We start from the raw sequence: 25,200 nt of genomic DNA, 5'->3' as shown, positions 1-25,200 counted from the left end.
CAAGTTTTTTCCGTCTGCTCGGGTCACTCCTCCCCTTTTCTTCGACTATTCGACTCTCACCGGTGAGTCCCTAAATTCCTCCAAAAATTGCAATGAAAGAACGCGAGATGGCGATTAGGAGCTTTTTTTTCGCATTGTTTAACATTGTCAATATTAAATTGCAAACCCACAAAACCAATCAAACCTTGCGTCCCCCCCCCAGTGAATGACGGCAGGAGCATTGACTAACCCAATTCGCCGAGAAATACACTCAAATAATTCCATCAGGCTTTATTAAATTGTATTACCATCATCTGCATTGGGTGGTTCGTTAGAGTGTATCGTGTTACATTTTGCACCGGTGTGTGTGTGTGTGTGTGTGTGTGTGTGTGTGTGTGTGTGTGTGTGTGTGTTAGTGTTGGAGCACTTGCACAGGTGCAGGCGCCTGGTGTCAGTCAGCCCTGCATGAGATGGCATCCTGCATCCTGTGCCGAGAGAAATAGAGCTAGGTGGGTACGCAGTAAAACCCCGTTGGTTTGACACTGGTTGTGTGAACTTTCGCTTCTGTCCTGGTAGCGGGGGTGACAGTGAATCACATGTAAGATTTAATAAAGTGGTGTCCAAACAGCGGGGTTTAACTGTTTCAGAAGTGTGCAGTTAAAAGGTTACACTGGCCAACAGATTGGATGGGGTTTGACTTCCCATCGAAGTTGGCAAGTCGTTTTATGTGCACACTTCAGCGTAATAAAAAAACACTGAGCAAAAATATTTGCGTGATTTTAAGCGATTAAGTTAATGATTCATTTTGTTCCAAAACTTTCGCCACGTGTTAGTTGGCCAGTGTAATTGATACTTCAACAACTCGCTGCCTCAGAGGCACGTTTGTCCAAGGCCTGGCCAAACGAACGAACGTACGTACGAACGAAACTACTAAAGTCATTGCATAGTGATTAATCCTGGGGAATTGAGTTTAAGAGTCGTCGTCGTCGTCGCCGCTCCGGAAGGATCCGGATCACTCGAGCTGCGGGGGGTTTGGGCCGGTTCGGGACACGGGCAGGGTGGACGGATAGCGCACGTAGTTTTCCACCCACTGCTGCAGGTTCTCACCCTGGTCCTGGTCCTGGTCGTCACGCCTGTACGGGTACGTTCCCAGCGTGATGGGCACCCGCAGGGCCACCTGTCGCTCCATCAGGTTCGGCTCGATGAGGATCTGCAAACGGTGAAAAGAGAAGAGGGAGTAGAGAATTGCATTACATTCAGCTTGCTGCAGTTAATTCAATGATCGTGTAACTCTGACTAATAGGTGTTGCTGAATGCGTTGAGCACGTTGCTACAGTATAATGATTTGCTGTCAGGAAAAGCTGGGTTTGAAAATTAAATTTAAGGCATTACGGACAACTTTCTAATTATTCTTTTCATCCCCTTTCAATTTTCCAGATTTCACAAGGTTTTATTAAAAAAATGAAAATTGTCTGTCCCAACATTTTTATTTTGTTTCAGACGCTGATGAAAATAAACACAATTTCTGCGTTTATCGAAAACTTGAACTCCCGCCCGTGTGGATCAATCGGACCGCGCACTGGACTCACAATCCAGAAGTCGCCGGTTCGAATCCCGCGGCGCGCGCTCTAACATTCTTTACACCTACACCTAGGAGCCCAGGGCGGCGAAGTCCTTGTAGATAAAAAGGAAGACACTAGTGGTTGGTACTAGCAATGGTGGCCGACAGCTATAAAGTCAACTTCGTTTCGTTGAACTTTTGGAATGGTTATAACTCAAAAACGGTTATCTTTTCATCATCTTTCATCAATTACTTTTCGACTGCAAAATAAATGGTTGTGAAAAATAATAAATTTTTCACAAAAAAATAATTTGTCTGTACCGTAAACCGGGGTGACTTTGATAGGATTTCAATTTATTTTTGGAATATTTCCCAACTGGAAAGGTTTTTCTCAAGATTTTTTTTTTAAACATGTACTGGGGTAGGCCACACTAAGTCCTTGCACTATTTTTGAAATTTAAAAAAAAATCATTTTTTACGTCAAATGTACACCCAGAACTGGGCATCGGCACACGAGAGGATAAAGAGCACGATTCCGTAGTAAAATGGTATTCTGTGCGGACGGAGAGGATAAATCCCGAAATTACCGAGAGTACTTTACTCATGGGTTCATTTTCAAAAAAAGTTCATCTATCAAAAAAAAAAGTACCGGTACCGAGACTCGAAACCCAAGACCTTCGGCATATTGAACCGTGCCTTTGCCGTATGGGCCACCATGGTTCGGTGACTAAGTGACGGTCATCTGTCCATATAATCCACTTAATAGGATGAACTGTTTCAATGAACGAATGAACTCGCGAGAGGACTATACTCTCGCAAAATAGCACTTTCCTCACGTTTCTTTCCGTGAGGACTATCCCCTCGTTCTTTAATTTTGGGTGTACCATCACTAAGGTTTCTGATATAGTTTTTAAGAAAAAAAAAATCAATGTTTATATTAAGTTAACTAAGTTTATAAGCTTTATAACAAAATACGTATAAATTTTTGGTAAAATTGTAAAAAAGTCGAAATTTTTCCTGAAATTCGTTAAAACAAGTTTTGTTTATAAAATTATTGATTTATATTGCATTTTAAACTGATTTCGAAGCACGAATCACAAGTTTTCACATTTTGCATAAAATTGGTTCAACTAACATTGCCTATAAAATTAGAGATTTTTTTAAATTGTGTTTCAAAAACTTATATTATTTATTATTTACAAACTTATTTTGCCTTCTCTTAATGGAAAATTGTCCAAAGTAGCCGAAAATGCAATTCGTTTTCCGATTCAAAATCATGTTCATTGAGAAAATCATGACACTTTCTGAAGTTTGAAATAATGCCTTTCATCAACATATTCTGTTTTATAGTTAACTAACTTTTTAAACTTTTAAATTTTTATTGAAAGTTCTTCTTGAACACTTCTCTACCACGGTCAGTACACAGCAAAAAATTCGATGGTAAAATCGCATGCAAAAGCATGCACATCACCTTTGTTAGCAAAAGCATGTAATATTGTATGAGAAAACGTGTATACAAAAAGCATGTACCAAAGTTAAAAAAAAATCAGGTCTGCTCACCCCAAAAAAAAACATCAATTCGGCAAGAGTCATACTCAGATTACCAAGTCCGCGCCCCAACCCTCTCGGCTATCTCGCCGCTGTAAAAATGATCGGATCTTCACCGATGCAGCTGTAGGTTCCCCATACATCGTATGCTGTTAACACAGTATACGACGCACGGAAATTCTACTCTTACATAGGGGGATGGCGTCGCTATTTTTAGACCACGTTTTCCACTTTTTTTCCATCGAAACCGACTACTTTATCGACTTCATTTTGCTGGGCGAGATAGGACGCCGTCTATTTTTAGACGATGACTCAGCACTTTTCCACTCTTGCACTTTAAAAAACCAGACGGCAGCACGATGTAACGCCACGTCCCTATTGGCAGTTATCCCGGCTATCAACCCCGTTTTACGGTACTTAAATATGGGTATCACACGAGGCAAAATTTGTTGTAGACGTTCTGTTCCGCTCTAATCGTGTCCGTCCCATATGTAAAAACAGCAAGCCGAGAAAAACGCAAGTCAATGTTGTCCCGCCTATAATGTTACGTGTTAGAATTTTTCGAAAAAGTGAATTTTCTACGGTTTTCTAGAATAAACTACTAAATTTTATTGGTTTTTCTGATAGTTCAGATGATTTTGAACCCGACTACATCATTAACTTAAAGTTGACGAAATTACATATGGGACGGACTTGATTTGAGCGGCAGTTCAAAACTTTAGTGATTTTAGTGTAATTTTCTTTAAAGTTTTTACAGTTTTTTGTTTCTAAATTTTCAAAATTGCAATATGAGAAGAAACGACAAAAAATTTAAATAAAAATCTTTTAAAACTTAGTTTGAAACTCATACTGCATGTTATGAAAATTTTAGTAAAACATTTTAATTGAAAAGAGAAAACACTTTCATAAAAGTTACATTTTTCAACATCAAATACCGAATCAATAGTTTCTGAGATCTCGCGAGATGAAAAATGAGAGCAAATAGGGGGATGGCGTCGCTATTTTTAGACCACGTTTTCCACTTTTTCTCCAGCGAAACCGACTACTTTATCGACTTCATTTTGCTGGGCGAAATAGGACGCCGTCTATTTTTAGACGATGACTCAGCACTTTTCCACTCTTGCACTTTAAAAAACCAGACGGCAGCACGATGTAACGCCACGTCCCTAGGTTTTACGCCGACTCGATTTGGAGGTTTGAAGGAGTGCACTGTTTACATGGGCTTAGCACAGATCGATGCGATCGTCGATTTTGTTCGGGGAAATTCGTCGACAATCGACGAAGACCATGTAAACAGTGCACACGAGCTGTCAAATGACGTCACGGCGTTAAACCTAATTAGGTGACATACACCCACAGTTAAAGACCGAGCGGAATTGAAACGAGAGGAAAGTTCTATTTTGCGAGAGTATACACCTCTCGCGCTTACAACAACAACAAATAGTGTTCATTAAAACAGTTCATTTGATTGAGTGGCTCATATGGACAACCATGGTTCGATGAATAAGTGACGGTCGACCGGTCGATGGTCGACCGTCACTTAGTCATCGAACCATGGTGGCCGAAACGGCAAAGGCGGCAAAATTGGCACCGATACTTATTTTTGCCTGAGGAATCGAGTCAGAGGGTATCCCTGATGTCGATTTTTTTTCCTAGTGAACATAGGTTCATTCAGATAAAAATAATTCAAAGAAAGGTCGATTTGAGAAAACGTAGCGAATTACTCATATGCAAGGTAGTAAATTCAATCAATGAAATGACTATTCAACTTGTTTAGAGCAGTCCAAGTCATATACTCACACAAACGCTGTACCGTATCCGGATCAGGTGACACCCGAGCAGGTTCGTGGGTGGAAGCGGCGGCACGGTTAGGTGTCCGTTCTGGAGCACGTCCCGGCTGCCGGATTTGATGCGCTCACGCACGAGGGCGGCCAACTCGCGACGCTCCTGGTGCAACAGCTTCCCGTGGGCGAAGAACTGCACGGTCTGTAAACAATCAAATCCGCGTCAACTTACGTTGCGGAATAACCCAGAATATTACCAACGAACCTCAACGAGCGCGTACTTGAGCAGCTTGATGGCCAGCTTGGTCTGGTTGTGGATCTCTCCGGTGAGCAGAATGTTCTCCCCCGGGACGTAGGCTCGCTTGTCCAGCCCGACGTTACACCGGATCGTCCCTCCGAGCGGTCCAACTCCAACGCGGTGACTTACGCTGGCCTCCAAGGGATCCTGGGGGAACAGAGTCACTTCTTGAAGAGCTACGGTTTGAGATTAAAGCTGACCACAACACTTACGCTCAGCAGCGGATCCTCCAGGTTGAGGTCGATCGGGTTCAGCACGATGAAGACCTGCTGGTTTTTGTGCGTGATGCCGGACGATTCCTGCAGGCTTGTCTTGCAGTAGTACTGGATCCACCCGTGCTGCCCCAGGAAGGTCGACGGCAGCGACACCGGCAGGCCCAGCTTGAACGGGAAACAGTGCACTCCGGCGGACAGCAGGATCGGCTTGTTGTCGAAGTCGTCCAGCAGCTTCATCCGGAAGTCGATGTAGTTCTCCTTGTCGTACGACTTGTCCCGCCGGACGCCCTTGGCCACGTTGACGGTGCACTCGCCGAGCACGTGGAAGTGAAGACCTTTAGGGATAGGGTGGTGGCATTAAATTGTCTTTTTGTCTTTTTGTCTTTTTGTCTTTTTGTCTTTTTGTCTTTTTGTCTTTTTGTCTTTTTGTCTTTTTGTCTTTTTGTCTTTTTGTCTTTTTGTCTTTTTGTCTTTTTGTCTTTTTGTCTTTTTGTCTTTTTGTCTTTTTGTCTTTTTGTCTTTTTGTCTTTTTGTCTTTTTGTCTTTTTGTCTTTTTGTCTTTTTGTCTTTTTGTCTTTTTGTCTTTTTGTCTTTTTGTCTTTTTGTCTTTTTGTCTTTTTGTCTTTTTGTCTTTTTGTCTTTTTGTCTTTTTGTCTTTTTGTCTTTTTGTCTTTTTGTCTTTTTGTCTTTTTGTCTTTTTGTCTTTTTGTCTTTTTGTCTTTTTGTCTTTTTGTCTTTTTGTCTTTTTGTCTTTTTGTCTTTTTGTCTTTTTGTCTTTTTGTCTTTTTGTCTTTTTGTCTTTTTGTCTTTTTGTCTTTTTGTCTTTTTGTCTTTTTGTCTTTTTGTCTTTTAGTTTTTAGTTTTTAGTTTTTAGTTTTTAGTTTTTAGTTTTTAGTTTTTAGTTTTTAGTTTTTAGTTTTTAGTTTTTAGTTTTTAGTTTTTAGTTTTTAGTTTTTAGTTTTTGCACAATATGAACAATACAGTTTCAAATGATACACTTGCCAGAGAAAATAAAAAAACCATCTGTACTTCATTTAAACCGCGAAACCCACTTTCGTATACACGACCTTGAACGCTTCTGCTGCTGCGGCGTCACGACGCCTACGCGACAAGGTATCTTACAACGCTTGCCCACGCTGAACTAACTTTTTTACAAATTATTTTTTATTTTCTGGTCTATGCACTCAAAAGTGTAACTATTTCCATTACTCAAGTGTATGTTGAAGTTGAAAGGAACCAGCAGTCACGCTCATGTTGAAAATGCGGAAGCTCTTCTCACTTACCGAGCACAGCTGTGCTTTCCAGCGTTTCCAGAAGCACCCTTCCAGCCAGCACTTGACCCGGCAGGTACAGCAACGAGTCCCGGTCCAGGATAATTTGAAATTTTAACAACTTCCGCGTCATTTTCGTCCCTCGGTGGTGCACTTTTTGGCTGTTACGAGGAAGCAAAAAGCAACAACAAAAAATCTACGTGCAACTCCGAACTCCGAACTGACTACTACTGAGCGAGCAGAGCTAGCCGGCCATACACAACAGGCAAGTCCCACACAAATCAACGCCGTGCTGAAGCTGAAGGTGGTGTTCAACCGGGTTCAAGAGCTTACTCTGAAAAAAAAGCATCATCGTTGCTTTTGATGCATCCGTGCAGAAACGGTGGCTGTGTTTTATAAAGTTGAGTACATTTTTGTTTTGTTTTTTGTATTTTTTTTTAAATTTATGAAATCAATTTATTTCAGTATCCTCCTTGAGTTGAAATACCCATACATATCAGAGGAAAGTATTCCTAAAACTGTTTTTGTTTTTAATGTAGGTATATTGGGGAGTGTCCGCGTAGAAGAAAATAATTTGAACAATTTACCAGATATGTTGTAAGCAATATTTACTATTTGGTTTTAACTTCTAGCAACACCTTTTCAAATGCTTTTTTTATGTATGTCTAAATTTCAGGGATTACACCATTTCTTAAGTGGTATGGTTTAAATAATTTTTTTTTGGTGGACAATAAAATTTGAAAATAAGTTCAAGCAATTCGATGGATTGTTCAATCTTCTTTATTCTATATTTGGGTCATTTTGCGCCAACTGGCACACCACTCGAAATGCACTTTTTCTGATCAAGCTCAAATTTGGTGGAGCAACTGATACTATCAAAATATGTAAGAATCCCGATTATAAACCAAATCGGACCACCCCTTCTTTGCGTTTCTCTTTGTTTCATCGTTCGTGTCTGTCATGATCAGCGCCGACCAACTATTTCAAAACGTTTTTTTTTTTCATAAAATCGCGAACTTTTTCGGAATCAAATCGGGCGTCCAATTTTACATAAAAGTCCCTTTGACACCAAATTTCTATCTTATCACCGTTTCAGGCTGCAAATTATTGAAAAACACCTCTTTTTTGAAGGGGTCATACTTCCCCTCCGTCACGAGATATCAAAAAACGGACCTCGGATTCGTGATCAGGGACGAAAGTTACTCCTTAGGACAAAGTTTCACGCAAATCGAAGTGGGGTCGGGGCAACTGCTGTGTGAGTTGGCGAAGAATTACCCATTTTGAAAAGTGCTTAAAAGTGCCAAATTTCTTTAATATGTAAATAAAATGCATTGTACTAATTGTTTTCAATGAAAATTTATATTTTTTGCATACGGTGGTACGACCCCTTTCATTTTTGCACATGCAAAAAAGAGGTGTTTTTAAATAATTTGCAGCCTGAAACAGTGATGAGATAGAAATTTTGTGTCAAAGGGACTTTTATGGAAAATTAGACGCCCGATTTGATGGCGTACTCAGAGTTCCGAAAAAACGTATTTTTCATCGAAAAAAAAACACTAAAAACTCTCCCATTTTCCTAACTCGACTGTAAAAAATTCTGGAACATGTCATTTTAAGGGAAATTTAATGTACTTTTCGAATCTACATTGACCCAGAAGGGTTATTTTTCCATTTAGAACAAAATTTTCATTTTAAAATTTCGTGTTTTTTCTAACTTTGCAAGGCTTTTTTTAGAGTGTAATAATGTTCTCCATAAATGTAGAGTAGACAATTACAAAAATTGATATAGAAACATAAGGGGTTTGCTTATAAACATCACGAGTTATCGTGATTTTACGAACAAAGTTTTGAAAAAGTTGGTCGTCGTCGATCATGGCCGTTCATCGTCACAGACACGGACGACGAAACAAAGAGAAACGCAAAAAGTAACTTTTTCAAAACTTTTTTTTCGTAAAATCGTGATTACTTGTGATGTTTGTAAGCAAACCCCTTATGTTTCTTTATCAAAATTTGTGTAACTGTCTGCTCTACAACTTTGTAGAACATTATTACACTCTAAAAAATAACCTTGCAAAGTTAGAAAAAACACGAAATCTTAAAATGAAATTTTTTGTTCTAAATGGAAAAATGACCCTTCTGGGTCAATGTAGATTCGAAAAGTACATTAAATTTCCCTTAAAATTACATGTTCCAGAATTTTTTAACAGTCGAGTAACGGAAAATGGGAGAATTTTTCAAACTTTTTAAGTGTATTTTTTTCATTGAAAAATACGTTTTTTTGGAATTCTCAGTACGCCATAAAATCGGTCGTAAAATTTTACATAAAAGTCCCTTTGACACCAAATTTCTATCTCATCACCGTTTCAGGCTGCAAATTATTGAAAAATACCTCTTTTTTCGCATGTTCAAAAATGAAAGGGGTCGTACCGCCCCTCTGTCACGAGATATCAAAAAACGGACCTCGGCTTCGTGATCAGGGACGAAAGTTACTCCTTAGGACAAAGTTTCACGCAAATCGAAGAGGGGTCGGGGCAACTGCTGTGTGAGTTGGCGGAGAATTACCCATTTTGAAAAGTGCTTAAAAGTGCCAAATTTCTTTAATATGTAAATAAAATGCATTGTACTAATTGTTTTCAATGAAAATTAATATTTTTAATATGGGATTTGATCCAAAATTTCTCTTTTAAAACCCTTTACACTCAACTCCCGGTGTCTGGTCACTTTTTCGTTTGACACTTTTAAGTTTGTACCCCGATGGTTTGACAAAGTCAAACTAAAAAATTACAATCTGTTACTTTTTACACGGTACTCACACTTACTACCAACCCAAGGCTGTACAGCATAGGTACTCGCGATCTTGGTTTACATTAGTGTGAGTGCAACACTCCGTCTCATGAAAACAAAAACAATAACAAACGAACAATGGACTATGCCAGGAAAACCAAAACATAAACAAAGTCTGCTTCCATCGCAGAGTGACAGAGTCATAGATAGCGATTTTGACAGCCACAACACTATTCACTCAATCGCGAGTACTTTAGGTAGAAAGCCATGCTATCAAACCAATCGTTTGGTAGTGTGTGTGAAGGTGTCAAACTTAAAAGTGACCCCGTTCGTTTGACAACAATTGGTGTCAAACCATCGGGGTTTGAGTGTTATCACAAGGGGTTTCCAGCATCGTGTCAGACTGGTCACTAATCCGGAATTACTTGGAACTTGATCAAGTAATTCTGTAATTCCGGATTTACTGAGTCATTCCAGAGTAATCCTGGTAATTCCTAATAATCCCAGTAATTCTGGTATTTCCATGACTCTTTTTTGTTAAAACATACTTCAGAAAATAACAAAAAATAACTGTTTAAAAGATAATTTCGATAAACCTTTTTTGATTCTATTTATTGCCTATTAGTTTTCATGTAAGAAACCAAAGTTATAGCTAGTACGGGATCATTCGGATTTTGAGTAAGTAATTTAGTAATTCCAGTATTACTCCGCAATTCTGCAGTAATTCCTGTAATTCTCGAATTACCTAGTAATTCCATAGTAATTCGTGTAAGTCCATAGTTACTCAGTAATTCGTGTATTTCCCATTAATTCAAGAAACTACTAGTAATTCTTTAAAGGGAAGTCGGCAGAATGCATTTTGCTTGATGCCTTTTATAGTTGTAAGAAGTACAGAGTGGATTCAGAATGTCCGCTCACTTGGATGCTCTCTAATTCAAATGTATTCGAATGAAAAAGCACTCAAACGTCAAAATCCCGGGTTTTGAGTTTTCCGGAAAACGGGAAAAATATTTATTCCCAGGAAGTTTTTGAAAAAGTCACAAAATCTATGTTTTCTTTATAATTGTTATGTTTTTCAAGTTTTAAAGTTATAGAATTAGCTTAATACTATTAATATCAATCCAAACAATGATAGCAGTTTTTAGATTGCTTTGAATTTTATATGCACCACATTTCTAATTCAAAAATAAATAAGTATCTTATAAATATTTATTTTTAATTTATTTCTATATGACATGACTAAAACCAAACGCGAAAAACGGCGACGCTGACACGAATTTTTCATCTCCATTCACTGAATTGCAAAACCGTGACATAAACAAACCCGTCGCAGTCGTGAGTGCCCTAGATCACTGAGCAGCTGCACTACGTGGCAGTAGTCGACCAACGCTCATTCGACGTTGCATGCACACAAATAAAGAAACAAGTTTTTACACAAAAAGTTTGTATTTATGCGTGGAAATGTAATTTTGAAAATAAGTTATGGTTGTTTTAAGCGTTTTGCACAGTCTAGAACCATTCAATTGTTTAAAAAATGTTAAAATAGTGTTTATAGAGGATTTTACGAGTCATTCATATGAAACGAATTGAGTGAGTGACACAGTAGGCTTACAGTCACATGTTAGCATTGAACTGACATTTTGGTTTGCTTCTTGTGTACGCTGGGTCGGAAACTTTTTGTAGGCCTGACTAAAACAGCTTAAAAAATTGGTTTAAGATGTCTAAAAAAATAAAAATGACAACAAATAAAATGGTACCAATTTACGTAAAATTTTAGAAAAGTTTAAACTTATAAATTGTAATGCGAATCTAATTTCCAGGCCAAAATAAGATTTTTGTTTAATTCCGGGAATTCCCCGTACAAAATATAAAAATTGTCGGGATTCGAGAAATCCCGGTTTTTGAAAAAAAAAAATCCCGGGAATTTCGAGCCGGGAATTACGGGGATGGACGCATTATTGCCAAGCACGTGGTTTTGTGCATATGACAGCTGTCAGTCGATCCAATTCCAAAGACTTTTCTCAATACGCTGGAAGCTAGGCAGTAATTCAAGTTATTTTTATAAAATTTTAGCTCTTCTGCGTGGTTTCTGGTAATCCCAAGTAATTCTGGGAAATCAAAGGAATCCGTGGCATATTGCCAGTAATCCTGGTAATTCCATTTAGACTGGTCAGTAATCCTTGATGCTGGAAACCCCTTGTGTTATCATTTGTAATTTTTCAGAGTAAATGATTATTATCTTCAAATAAAAAAAATAAGATTCTATATAATCACCATATCATCCTCGTTCACTCGGGTATTCAAAAATTCAAAAGTCTGTATCTTGAAAAAGGAAGAATGGCAAAGTTGTACAGTCATCCCTCAAATTCGGAACAGTTTACAGATTGGCCAATGTTCAAAAAATCATAGCCAATCGATAATTAAACTTAATGATTCGCTTTTACCTTCATTTGAAAGCTTATCTTGGGATCTTTCGAATGCTGTACCGAACAACTGCTAATTTAAATTTTTATATCAAGTTTTTGAAGAAAAACTTTGACCCTTGAAATCCACAAAAACGGAAGACTTTTTTCTTACGGATGTAAACAAATTTTGGTTCTCTCCATGAAAACATAAGTTTTACAAAATAATGACTTCACGCACTGAAACCAACGAAATTCAAGCTTAGTTATGTTTTATGAATGGTCTTAATATTATTTTTTGTGAAAATATCAGTTAAATTCAGGTGTTCCACAATTGTGGGAGGCACAATAACATCCCACAATTATGAAACAGGCAATTTGGAGGGAGTGATTTGCTGCTCTGGATAAAATAGTCTTGAAATGAAGTTTTTTGTTCAAAAAGTACTACTTTTACCAGTGAAATAGCAAGAGAATGTCCAAATAAAGGTCCTAAAAATAGTAGGGTCGACAGAAAAGATGCATTTGGCATGCTATTGACAAATTATCACAAAAGTGTTCCGAATTTGTGGGTGTTCCGAATATGTTGGATGACTGTAGGTATTGAGGTTAGACGACAGCTTGCTCTTGCAGCGGTCGGACGTAAACACTAGCCTGTGCTGATCTCCTTTGTTCTTTTTCTCCCCTGACGGGGCCGTGCCGTTCGAAATGTCGAAATATCACCGGAACGCGGTCGTAATCGACTATAACGTCTTGCCGGTAAGACCGGACATCGAATCCGTTTCAAAGTTCATCTCCAACGACCTTCAACTGGATTTGAAACGAGTTAAAAATCTACAACTCAACAGTTCCCGAAACCACGTCATCATCGAGCTGGGATCGCCGGAGGAAGCTTCGGACCTAGCCGAACGCCATAACCTCAAACACAAGGTAGGATGCAGAGGCAAATTGTTCCGGATACCTATTTTCCTGGAGGACAATTCCATCCAAGTCCGCGTCCACGATTTGCCGCCGCACATGCCGAACGAAATAATCGCCACCCATCTCGAGGCCTACGGGGAAGTCAACTTCATTCGGAGAGAAGTCTGGCGAGAATATTTTCCAGGCATTCCGAATGGAGTGCGAGTTGTCCGGATGGTTCTGGAGAAGCCAATTCCTTCTTTTATAAAGGTAGAGGAAAAAGTTGGCTACATTTTGTACAACCAGCAAGTTAAAACTTGCCGCCATTGTGCGAAACCACTTCACCACGGGAAGAAGTGTGACGAAAATTTAGCGTTAACCCCAACAACAACAGCAACAACACAACCAGCAGCACAACTACTAGCACCAACACTAACAGCATTATCACCACCAGCATCAACACCATTAGCAACAGCAATAGAAAAAGGAATAGCTCCAGAAATAACACTGCCTGAAATAGCACCACCAACAACAACAACAACATTCTTGCCATCGACCTCGGTCAAAAACCACCAAACAACACCATCAGATCAGACAATGGATATTTCTCCAGAGGAGGACGACGACAACGAAACAGCAAAAACGGTGAAACCCAAGAGAAGATCGCGAAGAAAAAAACCCTGGGATCCTCACTGGAATCATCTATATGACGACTGGTAGAAGATCGCGCGATCAATTCATCTGTTTGATTTTTTCACGACTAATAATCCGTTTTGCCTTCCTCACCTTACTGAGGAAAGGCTATAAAATCACTCGAAAAACGAACTTCTTAAATAGGCCTCGTAGACCCACCTTCACGTATACATATCGACTCAGAATCAAATTCTGAGCAAATGTCTGTGCGTGTGGATGGACGTAGAATTTTTTTTCTCACTCACTTTTCTCGGAACTGGCTTAACCGATTTTGTCCGGATCTGTGTCGTTAGATCCGTTTCCAGGTCCCCTGAGTCTTTTTTGAATATCATTAAGTTTAGTTAAGTACTTCAAAAGTTATGCTAAAAAAACGATTTTAGTTAAAGTTCAGAAGATTGTAAAAAGGGTGGTTTTTGTAAGAAAACTGGTCATGCTATATATTTTTAGAAAGGTATTTGAAAGACCTTTAAAATGAGCCTAAAACATTGAAGATCTGATAACCATATCAAAAGTTATTAGCACTTAAGTGTTATTTATGCACTTTTATGGCCGGATCTCAGATATTACGATGAAAATAGTGTCCGGGTCCAACATGTGATCCATCATTAGTTAGATAACTGAAAGGCCTTTCAAATGAGCCTAAAACGTCAGTGATCTGATAACCCTATCAAAAGTTATGAGCACTTTAGTGTTGTGTATACACTTCTTGGAGGCCAGATCTCTGATATTTTGATGAAAATGATGTCCGGATCATTCGTCCGAACAAGCGTTAGTTGGATAATTGAAAGACCTTTCTAGATTGAAGATCTGATAACCCTATCGATAGTAATACGCCAATAAGCCACACAGTAAAACAGTTTTTTTCCAATTTACATTGTTCAACTTTATTTCAATGAAGATTTTTTTCTCAACATCTTATTATTCATTCATTCCTACAATTACAAATGTCCTCTTCCGGTTTCTCCTATCATTCTCGTACAAAAAGTGCACCAACTGGGCCATTTTCAACATAGCCGTCGTCGGTTCCTCGCAGGCCACCTCCTGCAGCGCTTTTAGGTAATCCAGCCATACGGATGTCGTTCCGGCGATGGATGTAGTTCCGGATGGCGACAGGCTGAAGTTTAAGCAGCAGCTTCTGCTGATCGATGCCATTTTCCGGCTGCCGTTGCCGGTTTGGGTACAAGACGCCGCTGACGTTTCACTGCAGCTTCTGGGCTCAGCAATGTCAAACATCCGCTCCTGTGGCTTGGCGGACTCATCCGCCCTTCACGGCACTTTTTTATATATTCTGCCGGTGAATTGACCAGCATCGGTGGTTCTTGACTGGTTCGCTGAATATTGGTAGAGCTGAAATTCATTAAAATAATAATTATCATTCATAATATTTACTATGTATTGCTCACCGTTGACTTCTAGAATGGCCAGCCTTAAATTTTCCTCGTTCATGCGCACAAACATAATTATGTTGAATGACACCTGACAACAAAACAGTTTGGATTGTGTTCCCTTTCCGCCCGTTCCTGATGGAACATTGTGGATCGCATTTTTTACACTGTAAAACAAAACATCATTTCTTTGATTCATACCTATTCTTACCCATTATTGGGTGACTATTGAGTTACGCGTGTTACGTAATAAAATGAGTAAAATAGCGTTAGACGGTTTTTCAGTAATAAAGAGAAAAATAATCACACATTAAATAAAATTAGTGATGAGAAATTTGTGTGCAGAGCGCAATAAACTTTATCGTTGTGAACAATAATATCAACAATAGGGTCCTAAAGCTCTATGTCAATTTTTATGTACAACGGTTTAAAACACGCTTAAAAACTTCTTATTTTTATTAGGACCTTCTTTGGTGCTGCGATCACGTTAGGGGCGATCCATAAACCATGTGGACACTTTAGGGGGGTTGTAATCACTCTATATTTGAGAGGAAGGCACCAACCACCTAAAGGTGGATTAAGTAACGTTTTTTTTGATATCTCGTGACAGAGGGGCGGTACGACCCCTTCCATTTTTGAACATGCGAAAAAAAGAGGTGTTTTTCAATAATTTGCAGCCTGAAACGGTGATGAGATAGAAATTTGGTGTCAAAGGGACTTTTATGTAAAATTAGACGCCCGATTTGAGGGCGTACTCAGAATTCCGAAAAAACGTATTTTTCAATGAAAAAAACACTAAAAAAGTTTTAAAAATACTCCCATTTTCCGTTACTCGACTGTAAATTTTTTTGGAACATGTCATTTTATGGGAAATTTAATATATTTTTCGAATCTACATTGACCCAGAAGGGTCATTTTTTCATTTAGAACAAAAATTTTCATTTTGAAATTTCGTGTTTTTTCTAACTTTGCAGGGTTATTTTTTAGAGTGTAACAATGTTCTACAAAGTTTTGAAAAAATTGGTCGTCGTTGATCATGGCCGTTCATGGTCACCCACGACAGACACGGACGACGAAACAAAGAGAAACGCAAAAAGTAACATTTTCAAAACTTTTTTTTCGTAAAATCGCGATAACTCGTGATGTTTATAAGCAAACCCCTTATGTCTATATATCAAAATTTTTGTAATTGTCTGCTCTACAACTTTGTAGAACATTGTTACACTCTAAAAAATAACCCTGCAAAGTTAGAAAAAACACGAAATTTTAAAATGAAAAATTATGTTTAAATCAAAAATGACCCTTCTGCGTCAATGTAGTTTCGAAAGTACATTAAATTTCCCATAAAATGACATGTTCCAAAATTTTTTACAGTCGAGTTACGGAAAATGGGAGAATTTTTGAAACTTTTTTAGTGTTTTTTTCGATGAAAAATACGTTTTTTCGGAATTCTGAGTACGCCCTCAAATCGGGCGTCTAATTTTACATAAAAGTCCCTTTGACACCAAATTTCTATCTCATCACCGTTTCAGGCTGCAAATTATTGAAAAACACCTCTTTTTTTCGCATGTTCAAAAATGGAAGGGGTCGTACCGCCCCTCTGTCACGAGATATCAAAAAACGGATTATTAGTCGTGAAAAAATCAAACAGATGAATTAATCGCGCGATCTTCTACCAGTCGTCATATAGATGATTCCAGTGAGGATCCCAGGGTTTTTTTCTTCGCGATCTTCTCTTGGGTTTCACCGTTTTTGCTGTTTCGTTGTCGTCGTCGTCCTCTGGAGAAATATCCATTGTCTGATCTGATGGTGTTGTTTGGTGATTTTTGACCGAGGTCGAAAACAATCCCTTTGACACCAAATTTCTATCTCATCACCGTTTCAGGCTGCAAATTATTGAAAAACACCTCTTTTTTCGCATGTTCAAAAATTGAAGGGGTCGTACCGCCCCTCCGTCACGAGGTATCAAAAAACGGACCTCGGATTCGTGATCAGGGATAAAATTTACCCCTTGGGACAGAGTTTCACGCAAATCGAAGAGGGGTCGGGGCAACTTTTCCCGATTTCGTATGAGTTGGTATGAGAATTACCCATTGATTAAAACTTTTATAAATAGTACAACATTATAACCCCTTCCATAAATTTTACTTTTCACAGAAAAAATGTATTGCGCAACATATCAACTTTCGAGAAATCTCATTTTCGGATATGTTGATGACTACGTTAAAGGGGACAAAAAACGGCAACTTTTGACTTACGAAGAATATCATAACACCACTCTTTTAACGATTTCGGTCATAGTCCAATAAAACGCTTTTGTTAAATGCTCACCAAATAGTCTTATTCTAATTTAACAAATACCTTCAAACTCATTTATGATTACAACAAATCAATTGGAAGCACGTGCCGTTGAGATTTAACCAAAAACAACACCATTTCTACGGTGCCAACCGCTCGTAGACCCATCCGTTCTCGCCCTGATGCAACACCTCGCCGTCAACTGCTTCCTCGGGGCCGGCTGGCTTGCGGAACCGAATCCGGTCGTGGAGGCGATTCGTTTGACCCTGCCAGAATTCGACGGCCACCGGTCGGACCAGGTAGCCGCCCCAGTTTGGCAGCGGAACTTCCCCGTCCGGGCCGAGCTCCTCCTTGATGGCGCGCTCTTTTTGGTCCAAAAAGTCCCTGCTCGGAATCGGACGGCTCTGCGGGCTGGCCAAGGCACCGATCTGGCTTGCCCGGGGCCGCTGGTGGAAGTACGCGGCCGATTCCGCGCCCGGAATGCGCTCCGCCGTTCCTTCGATGCGGACGGACCGTCTCAGCGGAAGCCAGTAGAAGGCCAGGGCCACGTTCGGATTTTCCGCCTGAAATAATAGGAAACATGTTTATTACTTACGAGCAATTCTCTACGAAATCGTGCTTTTTCTTTAAATTTTAATGTTTGTATTGCCCAAAGTAGCCATTTTAATCTTGATTCAGAATGTTTCAATCAAAAAATGGTTTTCTTTGTGTTGTTTGTAGAAGCATTTTACCTATAGTGATTATATTTTCATTTCAATTTACTGTTTCTGGGCCCTGAATTCAAAACCATCATTGACAATCATTGCCCCAAAAGTGAAAGACACCATCTACCACCTTAAATGATTGTTTCATCATTCGGTTTTATTAGAAAATAACTCATTTTTCGTAAACATCGCTTCTTTCTAGCATTGTAATACATTTTTACCCTAAATTAGGCATTATTACATAAGGACGTGGCGTTACATCGTGCTGCCATCTGGTTTTTTTTAAGTGCAAGAGTGGAAAAGTGCTGTTGTAGGTATGAATGAAGACTACACTGAAAAAAATGATACACGGTAAAAAAAATTGTTGATTTTTAATTTAACTTTTTGTCACTAAAACTTGATAAGTAACTATTTTTAATTTTTTGATATGTTTTAAGGGGCATCAACTTTGCCAACTTTTCAGAAAATTCCAGAACTAGCAAAAAATCTTTGACCGAGTTATGAATTTTTGAATCAATACTGTTATTCTCAAAAAATCGAAATACTGGCCGCGAAAAAATTTCAACTTAATTTTTTGATGTTAAATAAAATTTGCAATCAAAAAGTATTCTAGTGAAATTTTGAAAAAGTGCACCGTTTTCACATTATAGCCATTTGTAACTTTTTTGAAAATAGTCGCAGTTTTTATTTTTTTTTAAATTGGTGCACATGTTTGCCCACTTTTGTTTTTTTTTTTTTTGAAAAGCTAATAAAATTCTCTATAGGGGAACTATGCCCAGGCCTGCAAAATGTTTCCAACCCAGCGTACACAAGAAGCAAACCAAAATGTCAGTTCACTGCTAGCATCTGACTATAAGCCTACTGTGTCCGTTCAACCACTGCCGCCTGACTCGTGCCGGTCGGCTGCTGGAGAATGAGAGACGTGAAAAAATGAGCTACACTCACTCAATTCGTGTCGTATGACTGACTCGTAAAATCATCTCTAAACACTATTTTGACTATTTTTAAACAATTGAATGGTTCTAGACTGTGCAAAACACTTAAAACAACCATAACTTATATTCAAAAATTCATTTCCACGCATAAATACAAACTTTTTGTGTAAAAACTTGTTTTTTTATGTGTGTGCGTGCAACGTCGAATGAGCGTTGGTCGACTACTGCCTCGCATTGCAGCTGCTCAGTGAGCTAGGGCACTCACGACTGAGTTGGGTTTGTTTATGTCACGGTTTTGCGGTTCAGTGAATGGATCTGAAAAAATCGTGTATGCGTCGCCGATTTTCGCGTCAGGACCCCTGACATTTTCAGCTCTGACTATGCCCTTTCTCAGCCTATTTATATTATCGGCCTATCAGCACTTTGATAATGAATTAGAGCTTTCCTAAAGTGTTTTTGACTGTTCCAAAGTAATAAATAGCTCAAGTAAAAGTGAGCAAGCAACTCTACATTGTTGATACATCTGAAAATTTTGATTTAATAGCGGAAAACGGCAAAAGTGATGAGAATTGGTCGAACGGCTTAGAGTGATTACAATGGGTATATTTCCCCTATTTTGCTTTTTTGAACTTTGTTGATACCCTTAGTTGCTGAGATATTGCCACGAAAAGGTTTAAAAATAGGAAAATTTATGTTTTCTAAGTCTCACCCCAACAATACACCATTTTCTAACGTCGATATCGATACAATTTTATAATATGAAACATTCGTGAAATTTTCCGATCTTTTCGAAAACAACATTCTTAAAATTAAGACTAACATTGCAAAAGGGCCAAACATTCAATATTACGCCCGCCGTTTTTAAATCTTTGGTCGTATCAACAAATTTCAAAAAAATTAAAATATAGAGAATTTTCTCAGCCTTGCAAAAATATTTTTTTCAAAAGTGGGCAAACATGTGCACTTATTTAAAAAAATGAAAAACTGTGACTATTTTCAAAAAAGTTACCTGAAAATGGTTTTAACTTGAAAACGGTGCACTTTATCAAAATTTCACTTAAGTACTTTTTGATTGCAAATTTGATTTTACATCGAAAAATGAAGTTGAAATTTTTTTGCTGTCAATATTTCGATTTTTAGCCCGTTCTTGAAATTTCTGAAAAGTTGGCATTTGATGTCTCCTAAAACCAATGCTTGAAAAGGGATCTAGCACTGAATGGGACTGCTCGATATTCGATAGACCTCGATAGAGCACCACTCAAGCAGCCGCCCGAACGAGACAACGTGCTTTTTCTCTTTCTCTCGATTTTGTCTCTTTCTAGTGTATGCTGCGTGGTGACAGAAATCATATGATTGCTATCATTGGAGAGATGATCGGAATCTCGGTAGAATGTCAAACGACCGCTCTCTAAGCGATTTTTTTCCTGGAGAGAAGACAATGACTGTGTGAGTGACTTTGCGTAGCACTCATTCCTTTGTGTGTGAAACGAACGAAAGTAAAATGTAAAAATCAGGTTATCGTGGTGAAGACGATTGGAGTGTTCTGTCAGCTATCACAAACAAAGTCGAAATTTCGCAATCCCTGCCTAAAACATTTCAGAAAATAAAAAATAAAATATTGTTATTTTGCACAAGTTTAAGTGACAAAAAGTTAAATTAAAAATTACAATTTTTTTACCGTGCATCTTTTTTTCAGTGTAGTCCATATCCATACCTACAACATTGCCGAAGACACCAAATCGGTAAAAAAACTTCTTCAAAAGATACAGATATTTGAATTTTCAAATATCATTTTTGTATGGACAGCTGCCAAATGTGTATGGAAAATTATATGGACAAACTAATGATTCAAAATGGCTTCTTTGGGCATACCGAAGGCACCAAAAAAGTTTCAGCCGGTTTAAAAATACAAAAAAATCGAATGATCTAAATATGAGAGAATTGCTCACATCAATTCCAGAGTGAATTTTATTGTTAATGTGTATTCTGGTTCACGGAACTAAGCAACTCAGAGACCAATCTTTTATTTTTCTTAGTCTAAATTATACGAAATTTTTCATTAAGTTATTGCGTTTGTAATCAATTTGTTTTTTTCACATTGCAAAAACATTTTGAACTTTTCAGTGTCACCCCGGCTTACGTACGGTACATAGAAATTGTGTGTTTCTAGGAGAAAATAAAACAACAACAAAAATTCCAAGAACTTTTCATTGGAAAAAAAAACTTACCAGCTCCTTCGCCTTTCGACTCTCATAGTTGGTGAAGAACGTGAAGCCCTGGTCGGTGATGTCCTTCAACAGTACAAATCTAGCCGACGGGAAGGCATCTCTGTGAAGATAACAACAAGCAATCAAAATGATATATTGCCTTATCAGTTTGGTAAACAAAATCCCCCGAACCTGGTCGCCGTTGCCAGGCACATCGCGTTCGGTTCGATGATCTCCGGCGTCGAGCAGGCCTCGTCGAACCATTTGCGGAACAGATGGAACGGTTCCTTCACCTCGATGCTGGACTCGTGAAAAATGTCCTTCGGTTCCTTGTACTTGATGCGAAGTGCTGCACACACAATGCGTAATACGTTCAATGAATAAAGTAGAAAAAATGACAAACTTGTCTTTCCCCTTACCAGATATATCGACGGACGATGACATCCTGCGAACCGCTCTTAGTATCATTCAGACCGCAATCGATCGGACACTGTTTTGATGAAGTGAAGTGGCAAGGTCACCAACCTGCGAGCAATCGGCCGCGCTATCGAACTCAAACACTGACAGTTCCCTTCTGCTTGCGAAAAACAAAAACAAAAGTGACATAACGACAAAAGCCAGTAGACATGTTGGAAATTGCGCGAGTTACCTTAAAATTTTTGTTAATGTTTGTTGATGAACAGAATGTTTTGAAAAACTTTTTACATAGAGTTATTCAACGTTTTCGAAAGTTTTTGCTTGCTAAATTTTCCATTAATCAATCAACTAGAAATTCTAAAAAACTGCTAATTCTAATGTTTTCAAATCAAAATGGAATACATAATGCAAAAGTTGCGTGCAAGTTTCGAACTACACGCCGGCTTTGCGTGCAAGTCGGTGGAGTCATGCAGTGCCGAAGGGAAGAAACAAATTGCACAAAGTTGTGCAACAACATGAACGTTTCGGTCAGAGGTTCCCATAGCTTTTGACATTCGGGCCAAATTTTAAGTCAAGAGCTTGTAGGCCAAAAGGTACAATTATTTAATTCCGTCATAATAAATAATGAAATAATAAAGAAAAATAATTTATATCAGTTAATTACTGCTTAAATAATGCTTTCTTGAAATTTTTAACTAAGCTGTTGACAGATTTTCAAAACTCAAAAAAGCAAGAGTTACGAATAATGATATTTTCTACACTCATTTTGCTTGTTGTTTTGCATGCTGGTTCGAATATTGAATGATAATTCAAGCCAAACAATGTAAATGGGCCAAAGCCGAAGTGTAAACACAAACAGTCTGTCCTGCTTACGTCAGTGGATGTTTACATTAAGAACGAGTCGATGAGCTTGATTTTAAAACTGCTGAGCAATTCTCTGCGAAATCGGCCGATTTAGATCCTTTTTTATTTTTGGTATTTTTTTATTTGGCTCAAACTTTATGTAGGCTTTCCCTATGATCAAAGAAGCAGACATTGGTTCATCTATACAGGGCTCCATAAAATTTTTGACATAAATGGCACGTGAATATTTGAAATATTTGAGGCTCGAGCCAAAATTCTCAGCGGGTATTAATGAGGACTATTCAGAATAAATTGGTATACGGAAATTGCGATTTTTAATTCAATCAATTCAGTTTATTTCATGAATTTATCGACAAACAGATAGTTTCTTTAGGGTCAGGGAACAGAGTTTTAGGGGATCCTTTCAGCTGTGTTGTTTTTTTTTTTTTTTTTTTTTGAAAATATAGAAATTCTAGCCAAATATTTTCTCAGTTTTTAATGTAAACAAAAAGACAATCACATTGTCTTTGAAGACTGAATAAAAGTATTCAACGGGACAAACATTGAACGAAAAGCTCAAGAAGAATAAGGCGGGCATCAAACCCGCGCCCCATAGCAACTTAGGGATCGACAGCCGAAGCCGCAAACCACAGGGCCACGGGGCCCTTTTAAATAACAAATTTGCAATCGAAACGTTATTCACGGATTTTTTTTGGAAATGGGTCTATTTTTAGGATTTAGCCACCTAAAGTTTCTTAATTTCTTAATCTTAACTGTCAAATTCCCGTTTTTCGATTTTAAAAAATAATGACCATGATTGTCCACGCCTGAATTATTTTTTTTTTTTCAAAAAGCTTAGAAAATTTACAACAAAATTGCCTAAGGACTGTGAAGACTGGACCTCTGGTTGTTTAAATACATCGAATAAAAGAAAAAGAAACAAGAAAATTTAAGATTTTTAAGACTCATCCAAACGTTCCAGCATTTTCTAATGCCAATATTTCAGCAACTATTGTCCAGTCCAATTTTCAATGTTGAAAAATGAATCATTTGTGAAATTTTATGATGCTCGGGTAAGATACATTGAATAAAAGAAAACTGAAAAATTGTTAGAAAATGAAGTTTTTCAAATGAAACGTTTGTCACTTTTTCTGATCAATAATTTGAATGTTTTGGAATCAAGACTAACGTGTTGAAAGGGTCAAACATTCAATATTACGCCAATATTACTCAAGGGACGTAAACTACAAAAAATATTTCCAATAGAAAAGGAAACATGAAAATTGTTGGAAAATTGATGTTTTCTAAGCCACCCCAAGTAACATTTTTTTCCAGGAGTTCTACAAGAGCTCTTCAAGATAGCTACAGCATAGCAGTTTGGACCGCGGTAGGATTAAATTCTCTTCAAAACTTCTTCAGGAGTTTGGAAGAGTACTTGAAGAGAGTTTTATCCTACCGCGGTCCAAACTGCTATGCTGTAGCTATCTTGAAGAGCTCTTGTAGAACTCCTGGAAAAAATGTTACTTGGGACACTCAAACAACTTCCCATTTTGTAATGCCAATATTTTATCAAATAAGGGTCCAACATTCAACGTCAAATTTGTTTTAATGTTGTGATCCTTTAAAAAAATATTTCGAATTTTTAAAATTCAAGGCCAACTTTTCAAAAGGACCAAAAATTAAAATTACGCCCTTCAGAAATGTTAGTCTTGCTTTCAAAATTTTCATATATTGTGATCAAAAAAATTTACAAACGTTTCATTTGAAAAACTTAATTTTCTAACAATTTTTCAGTTTTCTTTTCTTTTATTCAATGCATCTTAGCAACCAGAGGTCGAATCATCAATGTTTCTTTGACGGAACTTGATTTTTTTTTAAATAACTCTGAAAATCCTTTGTTTAAATCACAGAAACTACGTTTTATGCTTCACTATATATTATTCTTCAATAAACTAAAAAAATCTTCACTAAATTTGAATGCAACACAAAAAAAAATCCTCCTGGTTTATGGATGGGCTCTATATTAAAAATTTCGAGAAAATTAGAATCTTGCGCTCCAATTAATCGCCGCAGGAAGATATCGTCACAATAAAAAAAAACAAAAAAAGGGGGGGGGGGGCACGCGTATTCTCATTTACTGAACTGCTTTTATAATATTCGACTAATAAAGCTAAAATGTTTTCTGTTAAATCATTTTACATTTAATTGAATTTCATATCAAAGCAAGATTTAACACTCTTGTCCAGTCAGAATGAGTAAAATAAATTGAATTTTCTGCGACGTTTAGCCCATTAAACATATTTTTGAGAGTTTTTGCTCACTTTTCAAAAACTAAATTCAAAATCAATTTGCAAAAATAATATAATTTTTTACAAAATCGAAATTTTATCCTAAATGAGAAATGAAAACAAAAAAGTAGTATTTTTTAACTTTCACTGGAATCATCCACCCAAATAAACAAATAAAGTTAAAATTAAACAGGCCAGAAAAAAATGATGTTTTTAAAATGTGATTCTAACGATAAACAATAGAGTTATCTACGTGTGCATGTATTGCGTGTACGTACACGAAAAAGATTGAGGTTAAATTTTGTCCGGCCAGCAAAATCAAATGGTGCGCTAGTGTGCGTACGCGAAACGTCATAAAGCTCTATACTCTTCATATTGTTTTGAGTTAATTTCTTTTAATTTCTTTCAAAACTATACCTTAAATGATATAGCAGTGACATTTTTAATACAGCGAATGAAAATACTAATAAATTTAGTTGGATTCTTATAAAATTCAAAACTCTGAACATTTCTTCAAATGGTTCATATCAACTTGACATACATATATATTCAAGCTTTTTAAATGAAAACTAATAAAATTTAATTAAATAACCTTTTTGTATGAAATATTTATATTAAGTTGTTATTTAAAAAAATGATTTGAGAAAATTGAAAAATTTCACGAATTTCACGCCGTCCACGAAATCGTCAA

At 37.6% G+C, this 25,200-nt stretch overlaps 2 protein-coding genes across 2 annotated transcripts; both read right to left on the bottom strand.

Annotated features, from left to right (window-relative positions):
- Positions 1-255: 255 nt before the first annotated feature.
- LOC120422111 (arrestin domain-containing protein 2-like) lies at positions 256-6,940 on the bottom strand. The gene is made up of 5 exons (XM_039585478.2): positions 6,669-6,940; positions 5,383-5,720; positions 5,138-5,317; positions 4,889-5,074; positions 256-1,189 (listed from the first exon to the last, which is right to left on the bottom strand). The coding sequence occupies exons 1-5, from the start codon at positions 6,787-6,789 to the stop codon at positions 992-994; spliced, it is 1,023 nt and encodes a 340-aa protein (XP_039441412.1). The 5' UTR covers positions 6,790-6,940; the 3' UTR covers positions 256-991.
- A 10,191-nt stretch (positions 6,941-17,131) lies between these two features.
- Positions 17,132-21,535, bottom strand: LOC120422104 (pyridoxine/pyridoxamine 5'-phosphate oxidase-like). Its single transcript, XM_039585456.2, has 4 exons — positions 21,381-21,535; positions 21,154-21,310; positions 20,983-21,082; positions 17,132-17,678 (listed from the first exon to the last, which is right to left on the bottom strand). Exons 1-4 carry the CDS (start codon positions 21,427-21,429, stop codon positions 17,256-17,258), a joined length of 729 nt encoding a protein of 242 aa, XP_039441390.1. The 5' UTR covers positions 21,430-21,535; the 3' UTR covers positions 17,132-17,255.
- Positions 21,536-25,200: the final 3,665 nt, after the last annotated feature.

The sequence above is a fragment of the Culex pipiens genome, chromosome 3 (assembly GCF_016801865.2).
Source record: "Culex pipiens pallens isolate TS chromosome 3, TS_CPP_V2, whole genome shotgun sequence".
NCBI classification, from domain to species: Eukaryota; Metazoa; Arthropoda; class Insecta; order Diptera; family Culicidae; genus Culex; species Culex pipiens.
The sequence above is the reverse complement of the archived record's forward strand: the minus strand, read 5'-3'. Positions and strand labels throughout refer to the sequence as shown.

Bases quoted from the DNA above. Each gene is read 5' to 3' on its own strand.
- LOC120422104 (XM_039585456.2), bottom strand. From the start codon at position 21,429: ATGATACTAAGAGCGGTTCGCAGGATGTCATCGTCCGTCGATATATCT. The intron at 21,083-21,153 runs GTTCGGGGGATT...TTATCTTCACAG, and splicing joins TGCCTGGCAACGGCGACCAG to AGATGCCTTCCCGTCGGCTA. The intron at 17,679-20,982 runs GTAAGTTTTTTT...CTATTATTTCAG, and splicing joins GTCGAAAGGCGAAGGAGCTG to GCGGAAAATCCGAACGTGGC.
- LOC120422111 (XM_039585478.2), bottom strand. From the start codon at position 6,789: ATGACGCGGAAGTTGTTAAAATTTCAAATTATCCTGGACCGGGACTCG. The intron at 5,721-6,668 runs GTAAGTGAGAAG...CTATCCCTAAAG, and splicing joins GGAAAGCACAGCTGTGCTCG to GTCTTCACTTCCACGTGCTC. The intron at 5,318-5,382 runs GTAAGTGTTGTG...CTGTTCCCCCAG, and splicing joins TGGAGGATCCGCTGCTGAGC to GATCCCTTGGAGGCCAGCGT.